At 41.9% G+C, this 24,193-nt stretch overlaps 2 protein-coding genes across 2 annotated transcripts; both read right to left on the bottom strand.

The window, feature by feature from the left end:
- Nucleotides 1–319: 319 nt before the first annotated feature.
- On the bottom strand, nucleotides 320–4,825 carry LOC115208668 (pre-mRNA-splicing factor CWC25 homolog). The gene is made up of 9 exons (XM_029776907.1): nucleotides 4,582–4,825; nucleotides 4,011–4,183; nucleotides 3,552–3,788; nucleotides 3,361–3,430; nucleotides 3,105–3,253; nucleotides 1,721–1,802; nucleotides 1,322–1,590; nucleotides 1,016–1,189; nucleotides 320–926 (listed from the first exon to the last, which is right to left on the bottom strand). Exons 1-9 carry the CDS (start codon nucleotides 4,597–4,599, stop codon nucleotides 812–814), a joined length of 1,287 nt encoding a protein of 428 aa, XP_029632767.1. The 5' UTR covers nucleotides 4,600–4,825; the 3' UTR covers nucleotides 320–811.
- Nucleotides 4,826–11,155: 6,330 nt separating this feature from the next.
- Nucleotides 11,156–23,023, bottom strand: LOC115208671 (transcription factor Sp6). Its single transcript, XM_029776913.1, has 2 exons — nucleotides 22,386–23,023; nucleotides 11,156–14,050 (listed from the first exon to the last, which is right to left on the bottom strand). Exon 2 carries the CDS (start codon nucleotides 13,877–13,879, stop codon nucleotides 12,962–12,964), a length of 918 nt encoding a protein of 305 aa, XP_029632773.1. The 5' UTR covers nucleotides 13,880–14,050; nucleotides 22,386–23,023; the 3' UTR covers nucleotides 11,156–12,961.
- Nucleotides 23,024–24,193: the final 1,170 nt, after the last annotated feature.

Raw genomic sequence — 24,193 nt, 5'->3', positions numbered from 1 at the left:
GTGAAACAATAATGAAAATAAAGACAAGTTCCGGGACCATACATTGAAAAAATGTACAGTAAGCTATGAGCCTGTGACTAAAACACCAAACCACTGGAGATGGGCACCTCTTAAATCCGGCATTATTATCCTATAAAACAAAAAGCTTTCATGATAGTCATTCAACAATGTATGTCTACTTTATGAAGATGCTGGTGACAGTGTGCCTGAGAATTTTTCTTTATTTCGTCTTCATAGGACGTTTTCAATTATCATAGTTTTCTGAAGGTGTATCAAAGCAGTAATCAGCTTCACTTACAACACATGTCAACTCAGACAGTATTTAGTTTGTTAGTCCCCAACTCAAGAACTTTAGGAACAATTTTTAATTAAGATACACAATTCTTCTCCATTACAGCAATACACTAAAGATTTCCAAGGAACATCATTTACAAAAGGTTGTGTGTGATAAAAGTTTCAATAATTCTAACCATTACAGAGAACACAATATACAATTTCCACTTAAAATAAATCCAACTTTGCTCATTCTATAAAGGTGAGTATGGCTTGCTGTTGCTGGTGAATGGCACGGGTGAGTTTTTCCATTACAGAGGAAGTCAGATCCTTTGCATTGCTTTAGTCAGGGCAATGGCTAAGGGGCGGTTTCACAGGGCCCGAGTGCAAATGCATGGTGCCTCTGCAGTGTCTGTTTTGTTTATTAAATTATAAATTAGTTGGCAGTCCTGGCAAACCGGTGCACATATTTCAGTGTGGTAGCTGGTGCATATTTTTACTCTCTCCTCCATCAACCCATTCCTGCTTCTTCTAGTTCTCATCTCCTCATGAAATTCTTCTCCAGGGATGCGGGGGTCCTCTGTATGGAGTGGATGTTTCTCTTGACTCGATCCTCCAAGGAAGAGGTGGAGGCACTCTCCAGCTTCATGTTACTGCAGGGATGGATGCAACAGTTTTAGAGGACCAGACAACAGCCAGAGTAAGCATGCAATACGTGCGTGTCAGTCAGTGAGAGACTTACTGGATAAAGCCAGCGTTGCGGTCATGCTTGCAGCCTTTTTCTTTCTCCCGCTCCTTCTCCTGTTCATCCTGTCGTTTGTAACTTCTAATATTGCTTTCACGCTCTTCGTCTCTCTGTTTGGCGAAGTCCATCATCTCCCTCCTCTTCTTCTCCAGCTCTTCAGCAGAGAGACATCTAAGAGAATATCAGACAGATAAATATAGGGATAAGAAAACACTTTAGGATGGGGTGGTGTGATTACCATTAGTTCACTGATGATTGAACCCAAGTGTGATAATTGCATAAACAGGTGCTGTGGACTCTTACTTGGTGGTACTGCTCTGACGCCTTTGGTAGCGATCTTTCTGTGGGCTGGGGGGGGCTTTGGGGCGCTGGAACTGTGGAACTTTGAACTGGTCTGTCCTGTGGGATGAGTGGTTCTCTGATTTGTGAGAGGAGTGGTTGTCTGTCCTGTGAGAGGAATGATGGCCGTTCCCATCTGTCCTTTGAGGCGATCGAGAGCGGCTCCTCTCCTGAGAACGGTGCCTTAAGTGGTTGGGGGGCTTTGAGGACTGATGAAGCCTCACAGCTGGAAACTGAGGAGAGAAATTAGGCGATGAGCGGTACACATCTCTCTCAGGAGGATTTAAGTAACTTTGAATTGATTGGACTAAGATCTAACAATGTTCACTGTCAATATATAGATTGAGATTGAGCCATACTGACCTGTAGTCCATAGCCAGCGGGGACACTGCGATGGTGGGAATGTGAGTGGGTTGTTTCTTTCAATTCCTCTTTAGAATGGTGCCTAAGTAAAGATACATCACTCAGTTAACCCAACGAGTCCCACCACAACGCTGGAATGTTTTGGACTTCTAACCCTTTTTAAACATTGTGTTTGAGCTACATACTTATGGGTTGTACCATTGGATTAATCTACTTATTCTGCATCCGTAGGTACTAACCATTAGTCTGTGTGATTATTAACAGCGGCTGAGCTAGAGCGGTGTTTGTGAGACAAGGGCGAATGTCTGTAGAGTCCAAATGGTTTCAGCTACCCATCTGTGAAAAGCTCAAGAACACACACGTAACATGTTTTGCTCTATGACGCTCACAAGCTACAAAGGAGTCATTAGAAGGTAAGAGGTTCTTCTACATAGAATATCATAGGAAATCCAAAGACAGTGTCTATAATACTGAAATAAGCTCAGTTGTCCCTCACGATGCCAGGACAGCGGAGTCAATCACCACCTTCCGGAGACACCTGAAACCCCACTTCTTTAAGGAATACCTGGGATAGGATTAAGTAATCCTTCTACCCCCCCCCCCCCCCAAAAGATATAGATGTACTATTGTAAAGTGGTTGTTCCACTGGATATCATAAGGTGAATGCACCAATTTGTAAGTCGCTCTGGATAAGAGCGTCTGCTAAATGACGTAAATGTAAATGTTGTCACTGACTAGTTGGATATCCATTTCCCGGTGAGCAAACAATTTCTGTAATTACAGCATTAATATATATTCATTTTTATCAGGTTTTTGCTTTGGCGGACCTTTTTTCTTTATGGACATTTGTCAATTAACGCAACTACTTAAGTCGAATTGTTTTGTGTTCTACTTGTAGCCCTGGTTGTCCTGAAAAGAAAAGAGTAAAACACTTCACTGACAGGCTAAATATAAGGGCTAGACATGCAGCATTTTGCTGGGGTCTAAGGACTGATAGGATTGGGGCGGCAGGTAGCCTAGTGGTTAAGAGCGTTGGGCCAGTAACCGAAAGGTTGCTAGATCGAATCCCCAAGCTGACAAGGGGTAAAAATCTGTCGTTCTTCCCCTGAACAAGGCAGTTAACCCACTGTTCCTAGGCCATCATTGTAAATAAGAATTTGTTCTTAACTGACTTGCCTAGTTAAATAAAGGTTAAATAAAATTCAAAAAAATAACAATCTACCCCATCCAGAAGTTGCTGTCAAAAATAGAAGCTGCAAGCTAGATTTTGTAAACTATCACAAAATGCTTTCAAGATCAAAACAGTTAAACTGAACATCTGGTCATATTGGCATCTGTTTACTGATCCTGAGAAACCTCTACTGAAGTTAGGTTTCAAGTGCACCTGTGTTTTTTGTCTTCGTCCACAGAGCTTGAGCTCAAGCTCCTTCTCTTATGCTTCTTCTCCTTTCTCCTCTCTTTCTCCTCCCTTTTTTCCTTCTTGTCCTTCTTCCTCTTCTTTTTCTTGTCTTTCTTTTCAAGATTCTGACGCAGCTGAAAGAAAATAAAAAGTGAAAAACTATTGCTGCTTTAGAACCCAGTTCATCTGAAACTACAACAGGCTGAAACTGATTTCATCCCAGTTTGAATGGAGAACTTACCATTTCTTTGATCTTCTTCATTTTCACTGGGTTTGTCAAGACCTCCCTTTTCTTCTCCTCCTCCCGTTTCCTTGAAAAATACGACGTGTCATTATCATCAGCTCTTGGCTAACAGCAGAACATCAATGTATGGTATAACAGTTGCTAGCTGGACACACTAAATGGAAAAGAAAGAGACAAGAGTGACTGACTTGATATCAAACAGCGGGTCCTCTCTGATCTTGGCGGCCATGTCGAGGTTGGATGCAGGGGTGGAGGGGTTGAAGATTGAGCCAGGCAGGAGGCCGGTTTGTTCGGATGGACCGCTCTCTGGCTCCTCAAACTGCTGGGTGATCTGCTTGTCGACGGGGCGGCCCAGCAAGTACTCATCACGGGACACCTGACCACCTGGCCCCTGGTACATCCAGTCCAACCGGTCATCTTTTTTCCTGGAGTAAAACAAAAAAAAGCAGTTGAGTGTTAGTGACAACATCCAAGGGGAGTATCTCTGTCCATTTGTCTGTGGTGAGGGCACACATGAAAATTGGAAAAGTATCAAATAAAGCTAACTCATTTGACTTTTAAACCTAGACAGAACAGTGGTTTCTCTATCAAGGTGAGACCTATTACTTCCTCCTCATCATCATAAGGGTCAGTGAGGTGAGCATTACTTTAAAGCCCCAGTCTGCTGAGCGAATCTGGTTATATCTTCTCGAGCTCGTTCCTCTCTCAGCTCCTTCTGAAGCTCCTCAATCTTTTTCACCTCAGCCTCGTGCTTCTGTTCAGCCTTCCATACCCGCTCTATGTTTTTCATAGTCTGGGGATGCCAGCTCTTCTTCAGGTTCTGAAAGAGAGAAGGGAAAGTGATATTCTATATAATTAGACAAACAGGGAAAGACAACCATCATTTCTGAATTCCAATTGTTCTTCAGGGAAGGTAAGGAATTACTACTTCTGAGTAACGTTAACCATCTAGGTAGTTGTGTAACAACATAACTGGGAAAATATAAAATAAACACCTTCAAAATGTAATTTAGTTAGGGGGTCAACATAGTTAACTAGCTACGCCAACTAGTTGTCGTGGCAGTGATAGCGTTTCTCTTCACTAAACGCAAGTTCATAAGTTGGCAGTAATTGAATTGTATCGAACATTTAGGTGGTTTTGTGATTAGTTAGCTTGCTAGACACAAACAAAACAAGCAAGTTAGTTAGCTTTGTAAGCTTATATTTGATCATACTTACGAGGTCACCTCCTCCCATCTTGACTTAGATCGTCCAATTGAGAAATAAGATATGAATAAGCGTGTCCTCTACCTATGTGGTTATTGTACCTGACAAAACAATTGTATGTTATTATCTATATAACATCGACATTTGCATGCTAGGTTAGCGTGTTGTGTTTTTCATTGTACTTCCGGACTTTCTGATTATTTTTTCCGGTTGTTTAAGAGTGCGTTCTTCTTCTTCTTCTTCTTCTTATTATTATTATTATTTGGCTTCTTCTTCGTGGGGATTGGGTTGGCGGATAGCATCAAACTTTGAAGGTGCATACACCGCCACCTACTGTACTGGAGTGTGAGGCCAGTCACGGTGTAACACTTTAACAACACATCCTAGATCTGAATGAAAGAAATACTCTTATTAAATACTTTTTTCTTTACATAGTTGAATGTGCTGACAACAAAATCACACAAAAATAATCAGTGGAAATCCAATTTATCAACCCATGGAGGTCTGGATTTGGAGTCACACTCAAAATTAAAGTGGAAAACCACACTACAGGCTGATCCAACTTTGATGTAATGTCCTTAAAACAAGTCAAAATGAGGCTCAGTAGTGTGTGTGGCCTCCACGTGCCTGTATGACCTCCCTACAACGCCTGGGCATGCTCCTGATGAGGTGGTGGATGGTCTCCTGAGGGATCTCCTCCCAGACCTGGACTAAAGCATCCGCCAACTCCTGGACAGTCTGTGGTGCAACGTGGCGTTGGTGGATGGAGCGAGACATGATGTCCCAGATGTGCTCAATTGAATTCAGGTCTGGGGAACGGGTGGGCCAGTCCATAGCATCAATGCCTTCCTCTTGCAGGAACTGCTGACACACTCCAGCCACATGAGGTCTAGCATTGTCTTGCATTAGGAGGAACCCAGGGCCAACCGCACCAGCATATGGTCTCACAAGGGGTCTGAGGATCTCATCTCGGTACCTAATGGCAGTCAGGCTACCTCTGGCGAGCACATGGAGGGCTGTGCGGCCCCCCAAAGAAATGTCACCCCACACCATGACTGACCCACCGCCAAACCGGTCATGCTGGAGGATGTTGCAGGCAGCAGAACGTTCTCCACGGCGTCTCCAGACTCTGTCACGTCTGTCACGTGCTCAGTGTGAACCTGCTTTCATCTGTGAAGAGCATAGGGCGCCAGTGGCGAATTTTCCAATCTTGGTGTTCTCTGGCAAATGCCAAACGTCCTGCACGGTGTTGGGCTGTAAGCACAACCCCCACCTGTGGACGTCGGGCCCTCATACCACCCTCATGGAGTCTGTTTCTGACCGTTTGAGCAGACACATGCACATTTGTGGCCTGCTGGAGGTCATTTTGCAGGGCTCTGGCAGTGCTTCTCCTGCTCCTCCTTGCACAAAGGCGGAGGTAGCGGTCCTGCTGCTGGGTTGTTGCCTTCCTACGGCCTCCTCCACGTCTCCTGATGTACTGGCCTGTCTCCTGGTAGCGCCTCCATGCTCTGGACACTACGCTGACAGACACAGCAAACCTTCTTGCCACAGCTCGCATTGATGTGCCATCCTGGATGAGCTGCACTACCTGAGCCACTTGTGTGGGTTGTAGACTCCGTCTCATGCTACCACTAGAGTGAAAACACCGCCAGCATTCAAAAGTGACCAAAACATCAGCCAGGAAGCATTGGAACTGAGAAGTGGTCTGTGGTCCCCACCTGCAGAACCACTCCTTTATTGGGGGTGTCTTGCTAATTGCCTATAATTTCCACCTGTTGTCTATTCCATTTGCACAACAGCATGTGAAATTTTTTGTCAATCAGTGTTGCTTCCTAAGTGGACAGTTTGATTTCACAGAAGTGTGTTTGACTTGGAGTTACATTGTGTTGTTTAAGTGTTCCCTTTATTTTTTTGAGCAGTGTATATTAAATTCCCTTCATTAGTCCTGTTCCTCTAAGAAAGTGAAATAGAGCCGTAGACACCACTTCCCTCCCCTTTCCTCCCCCACTACACCACCCAAACCCCAACCCCGTCCAGCCTCTCTGACCCTTTCACACAATCTCTCCCTGTCTACATCATACAATTCACAAAATATCAACACAGGCTCCACCTTTTCCTCCATTAAACATTCATCATACAGACCTGTTTCACGTCTCCCTATTATCCACAACATGGCATTCAAACCTGTGTGCCCAAATCGTAGTCTACTACACACAACTTCCTCTGTCCTACATCCCATACTCCCCACCTCTTACTTTACTGACCGATGCATGCAATAAAATGGCCTCCCCTTACTACTAGCATCCCACTCCCTTTGCCAAAAATTTAGCCCTTTTGCTCAGATTAAGGACTTAACTTCCCTGCGGCCCAGTGGGACCTGAATATCTACCCCCTCTCTCCTCACAGCACTCTTAGTCACCACATCGGCCTTCTCATTACCCTCCACACCCACATGGGCAGGAACCCAACAAAAGCTTGCCACCACTCCCATCCTTTCGAGTCTCATTAACAGCACCAAGTCTCCCCTATCCGACCTGCCCGTCTTCCTTCCTCCCGTCTTTAGTCTCCCTGTCCCACCTTCTTAAATCTGTCATCTATGATCAGGGTGAACAACATCGGACTAACCACACTTCCCTGAGGAGTACCATTGTCCACTTCAAACCGCATTGACAATTCTAACTCCACCGTCACCCGTATGACTCGATCGAACAGGAAATTCATGATCCAGTTATACAGACGTCCCCCAATTCTCAATGAACTCAACTGGATCAACAACCCTTCTCTCCACACGATATCGTAAGATTTCTCAATGTCAAAATACACAACACTCATCACCTCTTTTATTGTCAGGGCGCTGGTTATCTCTGTACTAACTGTCACCAGGGCAACCATGGCAGACCTCCCTCTCCTGAGCGAGAGGAGGCTGGTGGGAGGAGCTATAGGAGGACAGTCTCATTGTAATAGCTGGTATGGAATAAATGGAACGGTATCAAACATATGGTAACCACGTTTGACTCCCTTACATTTATCCAATTCCATCCATTACAATGAACCTGTCCTCCTATATCTCCCCCAACCAGTCTCCACTGTCCTGAACCCTCTCTGTGCTAAGCTCATCTAACCCCTAACTCCCAAGAAATACATAATCCTACTCACTATCTTCTTTTCCATCAACTTACACATGTTGGTTGTCAGTGCGATAGGCCTATAACTGCCCGCCCTAGTGGGATCTTTACCTGGCTTTACAAACAGCAATATCACTGCACGTTTTCCACCCAACAGGGATCACCCCAGTCATCTACCCCTTATTATACAACCCTAACACTGTTTCCAACACACTGTCCGGTGCATGCTTAAACATCACATAACACACTTTATCTTCTCCACAGCCCTCCAACACCCTTGTCATCTCAAACATAGAAAACTCTGCATCCATTGCTTCTCCTGACTCCCCTTTTCTCTTTAAGACATCTCCATGCTCCTTTAACTTTCCCTTTGTCTACTCTTACTCACAGAATGCGTTCAAGACAAGAGCCACTTCAAAAACCAGTACCGGGTGCGTTCAAGGACAATGCACAGCGCAGCATTGTGCGCACACACACACACACACACACACACACACACACACACACACACACACACACATATACACACGAGCTGGTTCCAGCAGTGTGTCTTATAATAAATCATGATGAAGTACTGAATAAATAGACAACATACTACTTAGTGATATTTCTATTTTTATTTCCATAAAGGACATTTCTCGATTAAAATTACAAGCAAGTCTTAAAACCAAGCAATAGTACAGCAGTACTTAAATTATTACAAAATATTGTGTAAATTCATATCTACTGCGACAACATACTACAGTAATCCTTAAAATAAGGTAAGTTTTAAATAATATTTTAATAATCTTCAATCTGCTCCTATCTAACACATACAACTCAATAATAGCATTTATGATAATAATAATAGAGATAGCCAATAGGCCTATTTAATACATGTATCAAGTGTTCCTAGGTAGGCCTATTGGAAATGCAAAGCTACAACGGGGGAATTCCGACCCGAGTTAAGCGTGTGTAGAAGGGAATGGAATTCCCTTTTTATGCACTTTTCTCTCTACAGGTATTCTGACCTTGAACTTAAGCATGAGAATAGCATGCTATTCACTTGCTATTTGTTTGGGGGTAGACATAAAAAAAATGAAGGTGTGGTGAAGGTGTGTCTACAGATACGCCATATTCTTTTTATTTTAGTATTTTTCTCCCCAATTTTGATCTTGTCTCATCGTTGCAACTCCCCAACGGGCTTGGAAAGCAAAGGTCGAGTCATGCGTCCTCCAAAACATGACCCGCCAAACCCTGACAACCAAGGTCAGCCTGCAGGTGCCCGGCCCGCCACAAGGAGTCGCAAGAGCACGATGAGCCAAGTAAAGCCCCACCGGCCAAACCCTCCCTTAACCCGGAGGACGCTGGGCCAATTGTGCGGCGCCCTATGGGACTTCCGATCACGGAGGGTTGTGATACAGCCCAGGATCGAACCTGGGGTCTGTAGTGACGCCTCTAGCATTGCAATGCAGTGCCTTAGACCGCTGTGCCACTTAGGAGGCCCTCAGATACGCCATATTTGAACCTTGTCTTGGCTTAATTCCCTCATAATTCCACCACCTTTACCCGATGAAATGATGAATAAGGTCGAGCTTCCTGTTGGTTCCAAGTGGAACAACTTCTACGTAATTGTTTCTGAAAGAAGTAACACCATTCTCCACGCACTGTCATTTACACATTGATAAGAGCTAGGTAAATGAGTAAGCCATTTGGATAAGGGGATTGTAAATATAAATGACAATTGTTTTAGATCTATTTTATCTTGTGATAGCTGGAGACAAATGTGAAACCAGTCATATGGCAGCAAACTGAAGAGTATCAACCTAATCTATCACCTTTTCCACAGTGAAGTTTATGAAATGCTGGCCTTACACTGTAATTTGGAAGGATGAATTGTGATTTCTAGAATGTTTTAATTATATACCTGGACTTTTCACTGTATTTTTTACAATTTGTTTTATTATTAGCCACTCTCTGTAGACACTGTCAGTTATACCCACATACTGTGCATTTTGCATTATTCCATTGCATCGTTAGTTTACCTTTTTTTCCTCTGTCACATTCGTGTGATTGTTCCTGAGGATAGCTAGCAATAGTGGATCATATTAGGCTAACGTATTACAAGTTGGGCAATAATTTGGGACATGTAACCTATTTGAAACGTTATGGAAGCAGACCATATGTAGCAGTTTAAATCTGGAGCCTGGTGCACAGTTTGCGACGAATGGAACGTTATCATCAAAGTTACATGATTAGTGAGGATTATTAGGGTAGATTTATAGGACTACTGTTCAACCCCTATTGTACACTTTTCTCACCTCCCAATATTTCAGAATTGAACAATGGAATTTGGCAACTTTCAGGATAAATCAAACCACTGTATTTTTGATTCACCAATATATTTATCGAGTAAAGGCTCTCCAAACCTGTTTTTTTAAATTATTATTCACAGTGGTATAAAGTACTTAATTAAAAATACTTTACTTCTTTACTTTACTATTTATATTTTTGACAACTTTTACTTCACTACATTTCTAAATTAAATATTGTACTTTTTAGTCCATACATTTTTCCTGACACCCAAAAGTACTCATTACATTTTGAATGAAAGGAAAGGGAAATGGTCCACTTATCAAGAGAATATCCCTGGTCATCTCTACTGCCTCTGACCTGGCGGACTCAAATTCTTCGTATAAAAATGATGTGTGCCCCTAGCTATCTTTAAATGGAAAAAAAAACATGATCATTGTGCCGTCTGGTTTACTTAATATAAGGAATTTCTAATTATTTATACTTTAACTTTTGATACTTAAGTATATTTTACTAATTACATTTACTTTTGATTCTTAAGTATATTTCAAACCTAATACTTTTAGAATTTTACCCAAGAAGTATTTTACTGGGTGACTTTCACTTTTACTTGAGTCATTTTCTATTAAGGTATCTTTACTTTTACTCAAGTATGACACAGGGTACTTTTTCCACCACTGATTATTCATAAATACTTTCCTAAATAATATACAAGATCTACCAATTGGTGCTGAAAAGGAGATGAATATGCGTGTATTTAGGCCTACATGGCTTTCTTTCGTTGATCCCTAATATTCTGAACTGTTCTATCCATATATTCTAATGAGTCTGTCGAGACAATTCTATTAAAGGTACACCAAATTTAAAGGGATCGCTTTAGATAAATGTACTGGAAACCCTATGGAAAGAAAACTCCACAACAAAATCTATTGGCCAGCAAGTGGGAGGGTTTTCAGCGGTTTAATTAAATGTATCAACACGCGCAAGGGAACCGCACCTGCATAAGGTAAGACTGAATACCAACTACTGTGAAGTGCGTAGGAAAGACATGTGTAGCAAAGGCGTACATTTCCTAAGTCTGAATCGGGCCCCAAGTGATTTGCAATAGATGAGTCTCAAGGTGATGTCCTTTCATCACATTTGATACACAAAATGCAAGTAAACCATCAAAAAACATGATATTTATTTATTTATTTAGGGATGTTTCTAATGGGGGCTACAATAAACACCTCAGTAAGAGATCTCTACATAGCTAAACCTCAGCTTAGACCCTTTAAAGCACATTTTGACTAAGTCACTACTCAAAATGCAACAATGTTTTCCTAACAAGGCTAATTTGTTTTACAGTGAGCACTATAAGCTAAGAAGCCTAAACGACGACACACAGGCCTAAGCCTATTTAGAAAGGTCTATACTGGATTCCTAAAACTTTATCGAAGTGCATCTTCTATCAAGATATAAATTATTATTTATGACTATTAATATCAAAATGGGTTCTAAACAATTCCACTCTATCTGTTTTTGGCTTTATGCTTGAACAACCTTGGAGGAGGAATTGTTGCTTATCCTGGAAGTTGTTGTTGTGACAAAATATGGTTTACATAACTTCCTCTCAATTAGGGATTTCAGTTCGCCTTACATTTCAGTCTAGCGTACATTTCATGGGTAGTGATGCATCCAGCCTGTCTTTTGTCCGAGGAAATCCTTATCAACCTGTTACTACAGTAGGTTCTGTGAAGTGTGAACTTGGTATTGTGTGGATCATACACTATCAGGGACAAGACCATGGAATTACCCATTTCCTGTGAATGAGATCTGCTGTCATCGTGTAACATTCACACCTGCATAGCCGAGATAAGGAGTGTCAAAAGATGAGCAACGGTGCTTTTCAGTCACAGTTGAGGGATATTTAAACATGATGATACATACGGTGCATTTAAGTGAAATACATTGATAACACAATTAATGTCTTCTTACTGTACATTAAACAGAAAATATATTTTTGACCTAAAACATGGAGTATGAATACCATGCCATAATGTGCTGTAGTGGGACATCTCTGCACTTCAAGTGCCATACTTTTAATTAATTTGCCATCTACAGAGCAAATGCAGTCATTTTTATTTGCACCGCCCACATACCGCACCAAAATGAATTTTAGTGGTGCTTACTGTGGTGTTCTTTGGCAAAAGGTTGATGCCAACATTGTGCGTGGTCAAAACCAAAAATACAGTGTGGAATTTTCCAGTGACATGTTCATACACTCACATACAGTATATTATACACAGCAAGTCAAGGGGGTTAAAGGGTGGGAAAATGAAGCCAACACAACATACCAACATATTGTAACCTTCTACTTCCATTGCCTTAAATTCAGTTAGATGTGTGCAGTGAAGACTGGAGAGATTGATGGCTTCCTGGAAATAAATATCTCTCCAAGTAGCTCGTAGTTTTACTGTAAACACATCAAGCACCATCTTCCGTTTAACTCGTTCTCAAAGTCTCTGTGGATGGATGGTATAATAGTAGTAGCAGCAATGGAAGTCCTAGCAGCTAGCAAGCTTTGGCTCTGGTTTGGTTGCCACCAAAGCTATCCTTAAATGGAAGACAACATCTGAAAAATAATTTTCCTTGATTCCTTAGATGGATATCCTTCCAGTAAAGCACTTGACAGCTTGTCCTCTGTTGGTGATGTAACATATGCTCTTTGGTTTTATGTCTGTCTATGCTGTATGGTGCTGTTGTATGTGATATGATGCATTCTTAATATCAGAGGGGCCTTAGTTGCCTTATGTTGTTCAATGCATCTGGTAGAAATAAACTATCAATTTATAATATAAAACCCCCTATGATTCTACCTCCACTGGACTACATGTATTATAAACTATGGATTCTCTGTCTGATAGAAAGGGGCTGATAGTAGCCTACTGACTGTACATTATCTTTATAGCATTCCAGATGTGGACGGGATACAGTTAGCTGGACTGTCCTGTCCCAGAGGGGTCTTTCTCACATTTCGGCTGCTTAAGGGATGCCTCTGTGTCAGATGCAGTGGCGTGGGAGGGCTGAGGAGAAGGCGTGTCAAAGCTCTTCCCCATCCTGCCCCCCTCTCCATACATCCTCTCCTCCCCTGGCCCGGATGGAGACTCGTGCGTGCGCATGTGCTTGGCCAGGTGGTCGTTGCGCATGAACACGCGGGGGCACATGGTGCAGCTGAACTTCTTGGCACCGGTGTGTGTCTGCAGGTGTCGCTGAAGTTCGTCAGAGCGCGTGAAGCGCTTGCCGCAGAAGAGCCAGTTGCAGACGAAGGGCCGGTCCCCGCTGTGCCAGCGCAGGTGGGCCTTCAGGTGGGAGGTCTTGGCGTAGGCCTTGCCGCAGCCCGGGATGTGGCAGTTGTGCATGTGTTTCCTCCGGTCGTCATCAGTGCTCTGGCCCATCTGCTCGGCGTGGACACAGTTGGGGCACCGGCACACAGACTGGCCCGAGCCCCTGGAGGCAGAGCGGCGCTGGGGCTTGGGCCGGACCGAGGTGGCACCCTCCTGTGGCTCCTCCAGGGAGTATGACTCCGGCTGCAGGAGCTCAGGTCCTCCCAGCGGCTCCATCTTGAAGCCATCCTGGGGGTAGAGGTGAGAGTGAGCTGAGTGTGAGGCTGGGGCCAGCTGGGCTAGCTGAGCAGAAGTACACAGCTGGGGCTCGGAGCCGTAAGGCCCCAGGGAGGACTGCAGCCCCATGGAGCTCTGACCAACTGCCTGTAAGCCCACACCCTGGCCCGCCTGCAGGTCCATCCAGCTCCCTGGCCCGGTGTGGAGGTCCCACCATGAGGGAACGTTCATCTCGTCTGAGCTGCCACCAGGGGGTGCTGTCCGTAACCAGGGTTCATAGGGGTGGGCCATGAGACCAGCTGCTGTCTGTGGGATACTGTTGTTGAAGGCTGAGTCTGGTGAGGAGTGAGCGGTGGCCGGGTGGGTCCGGGGTGTGGTGGGCTGACTGATAACTGGGTAAAGATGTGTAGACTACCACATGGCTGGCTGGAGAGCTTGAGGGTCCTGATCACGATTACAGACCTGTGGGCAAAAAAATGTAATGTCAAATTGTAAAATGGTGTAGTAAATTCTTGTAAGATTACTGCTTCTAGCCAAATGACTTGAAATACTGTTGGGCTACAATGTAACAAACACAAAACATGCAAATACTCCTCCAACCACATGTAACCCCCCCAAACCCAACAGACACGCCCCCGTCTTTATGGACACCCCACCCCAGTTCTCACGCTGCGTGGCCGAGGAGAGAGCAGACAGAATGAGGGGAAGGAGACGAGGGGAAACGTGTCCGGACAGAAACCTGCCAAATGCATCCGATGCCAGGTACTTCCCATGGTGGAGGACAGTCAAAGAGAAAACAAAGAAAACAACTTCAGCAGCCCTATGAAGAGGCAGAGTGGAGATAAATACGAAAGGTGGTGGAGGAAGGAGGAGGAGAGCGAGAAAGAGAGAGAGGAGTGTTGACAGGAACAGCCCCGTGCAGAGACGGAGGTAAAAAGGAAGAAGATCCAGGGAGGTAATGGCTGCGGGCCAAGATCTACAGTGTTTGTACGTCTCTGAGATTTTCGGAGATGAAGCCTAGCAGACAGAAGAACCTGTTTTTTATGAATCACACATGATTTACAACAACATCCCTTCGAGGCGACTAACAAAAAAAAGAGACGTTGCGAGGAAAAACCCGCCTCCTATACACTGGCGGCAGCATGCATCAACAGTTGCTGACTGATGGCTTTCAGGAGCCTGCGAATACAAGTCCAACAATAACACAAGAACAATGACTTTATCCATATAATTATGGCAGCATGCTCTAAGACAGTCAGCATCTTGTCCCCATTGCATTGCAGTGCGTAAACTCCAATAGACCATACAAATGCTATAATACATACCCCACAAATGAGGTTACCTTAGAATTTTGAGAGGTGACGGAATGCACCTGTTCAAATTATAGGAGTCGAGAGACATTTTTGTCAAAAAGCTGTAACCCAATCTACAGGAGACGCTACCTTGGTTCAAAACACGAAAATGATTCCAAAAATATTCTGGGCCAAAATTACGAGTTGGCGTCCACCCCCCAAATATATGCCATTATTTTGACTGCAGGAAACAGTAAAGCAGTCTGGCTCTGAAGAGGTTACTACCTTGTTCGTCTGAAGATCCTAGGTCGTGATACCATATCTGGGAGAGAGGGACCATACAGCATTGGCCACCCAGACAATCAAGCTTCAATAGAAGGGTCAAGGTTCAATGGTAGACCTGCATCCTGTCCCTTGTCCACAAAACCATTAAAGCCAAGCTACTTCCACAACTTACAGAAACTTTGAAAATATAGCATACAACTTGCGAGATTCAGATTCACTCTTATCCCTTCCAGTGCTTGAAAGGGAATGGAAAAGGTATCAGTACAAGTTAGGTACTGGTACTCAAGCAATAGAACATTTGGGGTGTGGGTACTCCCTACCCATGAGCACGGGCCCAACTCAACCGCTGATCCCTTCAATTGATTTTCAATTTGCTGAGACAACAAACAAGACCTTGAAGACCAACAGGATTACGAGCTATGCTTAGAACTGGTCTTCCCATGGCCCTCTTCAGACACTAGAGAGGAGATGCTCTTGAGTTGGAATGAAATCGTAAAGCGATTAGTTTGGAATTCCAGAATTAGAGGTCTGGTGTTAAAGGTCAAGCTGATTTATTTCATGTCGCCCCGGAGCCAGAGCTCCGCCGATGCTCTGTAATTTTGGGGGAATGCGAGTCAGATGCACCGTGGCGTGAAGCGTCCCCCTCTTTCTCTCTCTCTTCCCCCTCCTCTCGTTCGCTCTCTGATATAATAGCCCTGTAAACAAGTAAGAAAGTGGCCGATCCTCCTCCATTCACAAAAGTGGCTGGCTGGAACACTCAAGAGTATCCTGAGAGTAACAGCTGGCATGGGGCCCCTGGGGGTGGGGAGCCGGGGAGGAGGGAGGTGCAGGACGACAGGGGTGCATCGTAAAACCTGCCCGACCAAGACCTAACAAAGTCCCCGGTTTACTAGTCTGCCAGAGACAGAGGAGGCTCTGCCCTACCAAGACCCAGCACAGCCCCCCACCCACCCTCCCCTGGTTTACTAGTCTGCCAGAGAGGAGAAGATGCTCCAGGGGAGGAACGCATCACGGTAGATGACGAACTGACTTTGGGGTTATTCCATGTTGGTTATCGTTCTGATTCAGACAGTAAAGGGAAAAGTACAGATACAGTTTAATAGCAGAATAAGATTCCCAGTCTTAGCTGTCACACCAATGAATAAAAACTGATACTGGACCGGAGCTTGTGGATTCTCCATACTTTTCTTTTTACCATCCTAAATGTATTTCTATCAAACACAGCCATTTAGAATTGTCAGTACAGTATGAAGTATCTGTACGCCTACTTCTAAATATCTATGTTTGTGTTTGAATGGTGTTTGAGTTGAGAAACTCTTGTAGTTTAGTCTGATATGTGATATAACGTCACCGGGTCCAAGACGTTATAGAAGACTAAGATCCCTGTAGGATAGTGACCGTCTGACAGTCGTTTGTCCACTAGTATCACGGACAAATGCAACAACCTTGATTTGTTGTATGTTCCTGTGGTTTTACATCAAATGTTGTAAATGTTACGCATTATGTGTCCAAATTTGAGCATATTTGTAAACACTCTTGCACAGACATGAAATTCCAATTCAAATACTCAATCAAAATGTGAAGATGGAGTAGAGGAAGTGTCTCAACTGGCGTGTCAATAAATCATCATGACTCATATCGAGACAGGTCTACACAGAGGAGCACAACCCATGTGTTGACAGTTGGACATAGAGTACATAAGTGATATGACACCTCCTGTCTCATTGTATTAGACTACGAAATAAACTTGTAATACACCTTCACATTTCTATGATTGAATGGGAAAACTCCATAGCCATTGTGAAAACCGTGAGACTTAGGGTCCTCTGAGGCCTGTCAACTTTGACATTTAAATGTCATTTAGAAAGTCAAGTGCTCTGGTAGGTTTGGCCCCCAAATTCCTTTTACACTTAATAACAAATTAGGGTATCCTTCTTAAACACCTATGTTTGAGGTAAGTATTTAGCTGTTTGACAATAAGCCCTAAATTGATCTTCAAGGTTGAGCTTACACAAGTAAGGCTAGTATAGCGATTATTGTGTAGGCCTACCATACACTGATTGATCAGTAGTCTACTCAAACTCACAAGTAGCTATGTACCTTGTACTGAGGAGTATTTATTTTGTTCGCTCATACAGGAGTAGTAAAGCTCTAGTTCACACAGGAGTAATACCATTTTGTGACTTATAAAATGTTTTATTTGTATTCAATTTCTATTTATCAAAGGGGTGCTGCAGCACCCTCAGCACCCCTACTTCGAATAACAGGAAGTGGTTGAAGAGCTTTATGTTAAGTGATGATAATAAACAGTTGTTTGTCAATCATCATTTATTTGAAAAACATAGTTTCCATCATCATTTGTCACAATAAAGAAAGTTAGACAAAATAAATATCGACCCGTCGAATGGATAAAAATGTTGTCGATCATTAGAAAAATGTGCTTATTACTGCCGTTTCCATTACACATGTCGCAATGATTTATTCAACATTCCTTTTGTCAAATAAACCTGGGTCAATGGAAACCTGCCTAGACAGTCTACAGGGAGAAGGTAAGAGCCTGGCAGAGTGGTGCCAGGAAAAAAGCCTCTCCTTCAATGTAAAAAAAACAAAGGAGTTGATCGTGACCCTCTCCCAGTCAAAACCTTCAAATTCCTTGGCTTGCACATCACTGAGGACCTGAAATGGTCCCACCACACCGACACCGTGGTGAAGAAGGCGCAACAGCGTCTAGACAACCTCAGACGGCTGAAAAAAATCAACATGGCCCCTAAGACCCTCACAAACTTTTACAGATGCACCATTGAGAGCATTCTGTCAGGCTGCATCACCGCTTAGTACGGCAACTGCACCGCCCTCAACCAAATCGCTCTCTAGACGGTGGTGCGGTCAGCACAACACATCACCGGGGCACACGAGTCACGGTCTGTTCACTCTGCAACCAGCAGACAGAGACAGTACAGGTGCATCAAAGCTGGGACAGAAAGAGTGAAAAACAGCTTCTATCTCCAGGCCATCAGACTGTTCAGCAGCCATCGAGACATCTTCTGTAGTAAGAGACAAAGATAGACTCACTCACACAAAACACACACACACGAGCTTACACGCACACACACACCTCATACACACACAGACTCCTGTCTCACAAATAGACTCACAAACACATGCACATAGTACAAACACACACTCACACACACACACAGCCAACGCTGCTGTCCCATGTATATAGAGACATTAAACACTGGACCGTTTATTTTATACTTTTGTTTACTCTGTGTATTCATATACTGTATTCTTCATATAGCTCATTGTAATATACAGTGCCTTCAGAAAGTTTTCACACCCCTTTACTTATTTCACATTTTGTTACAGCCTTCAAAATTGATTAAATATATGTTTTTTCTCACCCATCTACATACAATACAGAATCTATTGAAAATGTATTGAAAATGAAATACATAACTATCTCATTTACATACTCTACTGTTCAAAAGTTTGGGGTCACTTAGAAATTTCCCTGTTTTTGAAAGAAAAGCAATTTTTTTGTGGATTAAAATAACATCAAATTGATCAGAAATACAGTGTAGACATTGTTAATGTTGTAATTGACTATTGTAGCTGGAAACTGGCAGCTTCATTAAATAGTTCCCACAAAACACCAGTCTCAACGTCAACAGTGAAGAGGCGACTCCGGGATGCTGGTCTTCTAGGCAGAGTTCCTCTGTCCAGTGTCTGTGTTCTTTTGCTCATCTTAATCTTTTCTTTTCATTGGCCAGTCTGAGATATGGCTTTTTTTAGCAACTCTGCCTAGAAGGCCAGCATCCCGGAGTCGCCTCTTCACTGTTGATGTTGAGACTGGTGTTTTGCGGGTACTACTTAATAAAGCTGCCAGTTGAGGACTTGTGAGGCTTCTGTTTCTCAAACTAGACACTCTAATATACTTGTCCTCTTGCTCAGCTGTGCACCGGGGCCTCCCACTTCTCTTTATATTCTTGTTAGAGCCAGTTTGCGCTGTTCTGTGAAGGGAGTAGTACACAGTGTTGTATGAGATCTTCAGCTTCTTGGCAATTTCTCGCTTGGAATAGCCTTCATTTCTCAGAACAAGAATAGACTGACGAGTTTCAGAAGATTACAGGCCATTTTGAGCCTGTAATCGAACCCACAACTACTGATGCTCCAGATACTCAGCTAGTCTAAAGAAGGCCAGTTTTATTGCTTCTTTAATCAGGACAACAGTTTTCAGCTGTGCTAACATAAATGATAAACTTAGATTAGCTAACACAACGTGCCATTGGAACACAGGAGTGATGGTTGCTGATAATGGGCCTCTGTACGCCTATGTAGATATTTCATTAAAAATCAACCGTTTCCAGCTACAATAGTCATTTACAACATTATCAATGTCTACACTCTATTTCTGATCAATTTCATGTTATTTTAATGGACAAAAATATGCTTTTCTTTCAAAAACAAGGACATTTCTAAGTGACTCCAAACTTTTGAACGGTAGTGTAAATATTCACACCCCTGAGTCAATACATGTTAGAGTCACCTTTGGCAGCGATTACAGCTGTGAATATTTCTGGGTAAGTATCTAAGAGCTTTGCACACCTGGATTGTACGATATTGGCACATTATTATTTTTGAAATTCTTCAAGCTCTGTCAAGTTGGTTGTTAATCATTGCTAGACAGACATTTTCAAGTCTTGCCATAGATTTTCAAGCCAATTTAAGTCAAAACTGTAACTAGCCTACTCAGGAACATTCAATGTCATCTTGGTAAGTATATTTGGCCATGTGTTTTAGGTTATTGTCTTGCTGAAAGGTGAATTTGTCTCCCAGTGTCTGGTGGAAAGCACACTAAACCAGGTTTTCCTCAAGGATTTTGTCTGTGCTTAGCTCTAGTCTGTTTATTTTTATCCTAAAAACTCTCTAGTCCTTGCCAATGACAAGCATACCCATAACATGATGCAGCCACCACCTTGCTTGAAAATATGAAGAGTGGTACTCAGTGATGTGTTGTGTTGGATTTGCCCCAAACATAACGCTTTATAATCAGGACGTAAAGTTTTTTGGCCACATTTCTTGCAGTTTTACTTTAGTGCTTTATTGCAAACAGGATGCATGTTTTGGAATATTTTTATTCTGTAATTTAGGTTAGTATTGTGGAGTAACTACAATGTTGTTGATACATCCAAATGTTTTTCCTATCACAGCCATTAAACTCTGTAACTGTTTTAAAGTCACCATTGGACTGGTGAAATCCCTGAGCGGTTTCCTTCCTCTCCAGCAACTGCAAAGGACGACAGTATCTTTGTAGTGACTGGGTATATTGACACACCATCCAAAGTGTAAGTAATAACTTCACCATGCTCAAAGAGATATTCAGTATCTGCGTTTTTATTTTTACCCATCTACCAATAGGTGCCCTTCTTTGCGAGGCGTTGGAAAACCTCCCTGGTCTTTGTGGTTGAATCTGTGTTAGAAATTCACTGCTCGACTGAGGGACCTTAAAGATAATTGTATGTGGGGTACAGAGACGAGGTAGTCATTCAAAAATCATGTTAAACACTATTATTGCACACAGAGTGAGTCCATGCAAGTTATTATGTGACTTGTTAAGCACATTTTTACCCCTGAACTTATTTAGGCTTGCCATAATATACTTATTGACTCAAGATATTTCAGCTTTTCATTTTTCCACTTTGACATTATGGGGTATTGTGTATAGGTCAGTGACACAAAATCTAAATTGAATACATTTTAAATGTAGGCTGTAACATAACAATAATGTGGAAAAAGTCAAGGGGTGTGAATACTTTCTGAAGGCACTGTATCTACTACTGTACATTGCATTCTGTTACATGTACTGGATTCTCGATCTACCACTGTACATATTGTTTTTGGTGTATATACGCATAGATTGCATTTGGATTTCTAATACAGTGTTATTTGGGTTGTCAACTGGATTAGTTCTGACATTTGTGATTTCTTGTTTCTTGTTTTTGTACTTAAAATCACCTATGATTATATCATTCCCTTTCACTGAATGGGTTGTTCCCTGCCCCTGTTGATTACACATACATTATCAAGGTCCTGAATGTCTTGGATCAATCTGGGTTGAAGAGAATCAGGCCTACGCAGGTCTATATGAGGCATGATGTAATGTTGTTTTATTTTCGTCAACTAAAAGTCACCTCGTTATGCATTTCAGTCACCATAACATTCATACTGTAGTTTTGTAGTCTACTACAGCATTGGAATATATTGTATGAGAGAGTGCAAGATAGGCTACTCCCCTATACAAATTGGTAAAAGATTCACTATAATATATTCTAATGACTGGAATACCATTCATTGTAAAATAATAAATGATTATAAAAAAAGTACCTAAAATGCTTTTTTGTTTATTTTGATTGTTGGTTTTGATGGTGATGATGGTTCACCATTATTCTCAGTGTGCTTTTCAACATTGGAAGACATACAGATTACTGGTGCTAATTGTTTCCCTCAATCATAATGAATACCCCTGTGTGCGATAACCAATTTCTAAATCAAGGTCTTTGGGATGGTGAAAACACATAAAAACATGAGACATTCAACAACCTTTTAGGGCCTCTTTACCTCCTGCTTTATGATTCATCTGTGACCAGGAAACATTCCCCTAAATATTAACTCAAACTGGAAAGGAGATTTATTCAAATTTCTACTTTATTCTACTTTATTTTGATGCAAATTGTACAAATTATACTATTTTCAAATATGGTCTCAAATGCACAACCTGTCACTCAAACCCAATCCTTTCCATAAGTGGGGAAGGAATTTGAACTAGGCCTACAATAATATATATAAATATATATATATATATATATTCATGACTTCATGACTTTCATTACAAATTATGAATTTAAATAGGTCTTTCCAAATCTAAATTAAAATATAAATTGAAGATAATAAATACTTATACTAAGATATTTCCAATATTTTTTTCATACTTTTTCTTAAAAACAAATACTTAAATATTTCCCATATTTCTTTATTTCAAGTGGTTCTAGTTATTCCAGGTACAGTCCTCTGTTTCATTGTTCATGCAATGCAATGCAATACCCGTCACTTTGATATTGTTCCACTACACAATAAATAAAATGCGCACGGTTACCTCGTTGGTAAACAATGCAACGCTTATGAAACAAAAACGTTTATATTGAAACATATATAGCTACCTGTTTATCCAATGGTGCCCGTAGTTCTATTCCCGACGCGATGTAGGAATAGCTTTTTGTAGCCTATTATATTGACTGGTATGAAAATAAATAATTCACCTTGGCAGAAGTCAAGTAAAAGCCTTTGATAAAAATAAAAAAACTCGAATAAAGAAATAGATATCCTCGTATATCATAAAGTCCCCTCCATCTCGAGCAGTTCAGGTGAGACAAGACAACGCTTCCACGTACAGGTAAGCATACTCAATGGTGGCAAAGTTTATAATAGGCTATGTATCTTTTTCTCTTCGCAGGCTCCGCCCTCTTTCGGTGTGTGTCTTTCCTTGGAAGATGGTACATGGGCATGGATCTCTTACGTTACAACATTCGGACCCATTAGAAAGTTGACAACTCTTTGAACACTCTTGTTACATCATTTGGGGTTGTCTCAGTGTATGATACTTGTATTTCAAATGGCTCTAATGTTTGCCCACTGCAACTTACTCTCAGAAAAACTTTATTCAAAGCAATTCCATAATGAATTATGTCGCAATGCACTAATGCATTACTAGTAGCTAGTCACTTACAATACAGTAGCCTACTTGTTTATTAGATTGTGTGTTAAAAAGAATAAATCATTTATAACTGAATAAACTAGGAATCATTAAAAAACATCAAAGCTGAGTTCACCAATACATGTCACCCATCTTCTTGACCCCATGGTGACACAGTGGCATCTGGTACCATTGCAATGGTCATTATTGTCACTGGTCTGGTCACCATGTAGGCTCCTATGTCATTCTATGTAAACTACTGGCAACAGGTCTCTATAGCACAGATTGTATCTCTTAATTGTTATGCATACTTAATCTACTGTAACCTGTTTATATAACCTTCAGTAGCAGTTTAATTCTCAATCGTCAAGAGAGCACAATTTACAAAACAGTATCATATCCTTTCATCTTCTGCATGTTACAGGCAGTGTAGGTGCCTTATCAAAGCTCAGTGGTGCCCAAATACATAGCTGGTCCTCTTACTTTTGCCAAATGAGAGGAAACACTTGTTAACTGTTGTCATACCAATGAAAATACGGAATAAATCCAATCCAACATCACTGCTCTTCACTGTTTTATTAGCCTCTTCTTCTAAAGTTTTTATTTTTTCCCTCTCTCAGTTAATTCCTTTCCTGTCACAGCATGTTGGTGGAGTGACTTCAAATCAACTGACAAACAGAGACCACAGACAGAACGGCGGGAAGTGGTTTACTTACTGCCATCTTCTTCTCTTTCTCTGAAGCAGCAGTTTTTAAAACTCTGAGTTTGTATCAATGATGCCTGTACATTGTGTCTACGGTTTGGACTGCAACATAATAGGATACAGATGTATTTTGTTTTGTATCAAATTATGAAATATTGACTCTGATTCACATTTTCAGTAAAAACAAAAAAGTCCTGATCATAACCATGAATGATACAGGGCCTTCAGAAAGTATTCATAGCCCTAAACTTATTCCACATTTTATTGTGTTACAACCTGAATTCAAAATGCATTAAATGTATGTTTTTTTTCATACCCATCTACACACAATACCCCATAATGACAGTGAAAACATGCTTTTCAAAATCTTTGAAAAACATGTACAGCCATTTTCAAGTCTTGCCGTAGAGTTTGTAGCACATTTAAGTCAAAACTGTAACTCGGTCACTCAGGAACATTTACCATCTTCTTGGTAATCAGTGTAGATTTGCCTTGTGTTTTAGGTTATTGTCCTGCTGAAAGGTGAATTAATTTCCCAGTGTCTGGTGGAAAGCAGATTGAACCAGGTTTTC

This window comes from Salmo trutta, chromosome 14 (genome assembly GCF_901001165.1).
Source record: "Salmo trutta chromosome 14, fSalTru1.1, whole genome shotgun sequence".
Taxonomy (NCBI): Eukaryota; Metazoa; Chordata; class Actinopteri; order Salmoniformes; family Salmonidae; genus Salmo; species Salmo trutta.
This window is presented reverse-complemented; position numbering and strand designations above follow the sequence as displayed.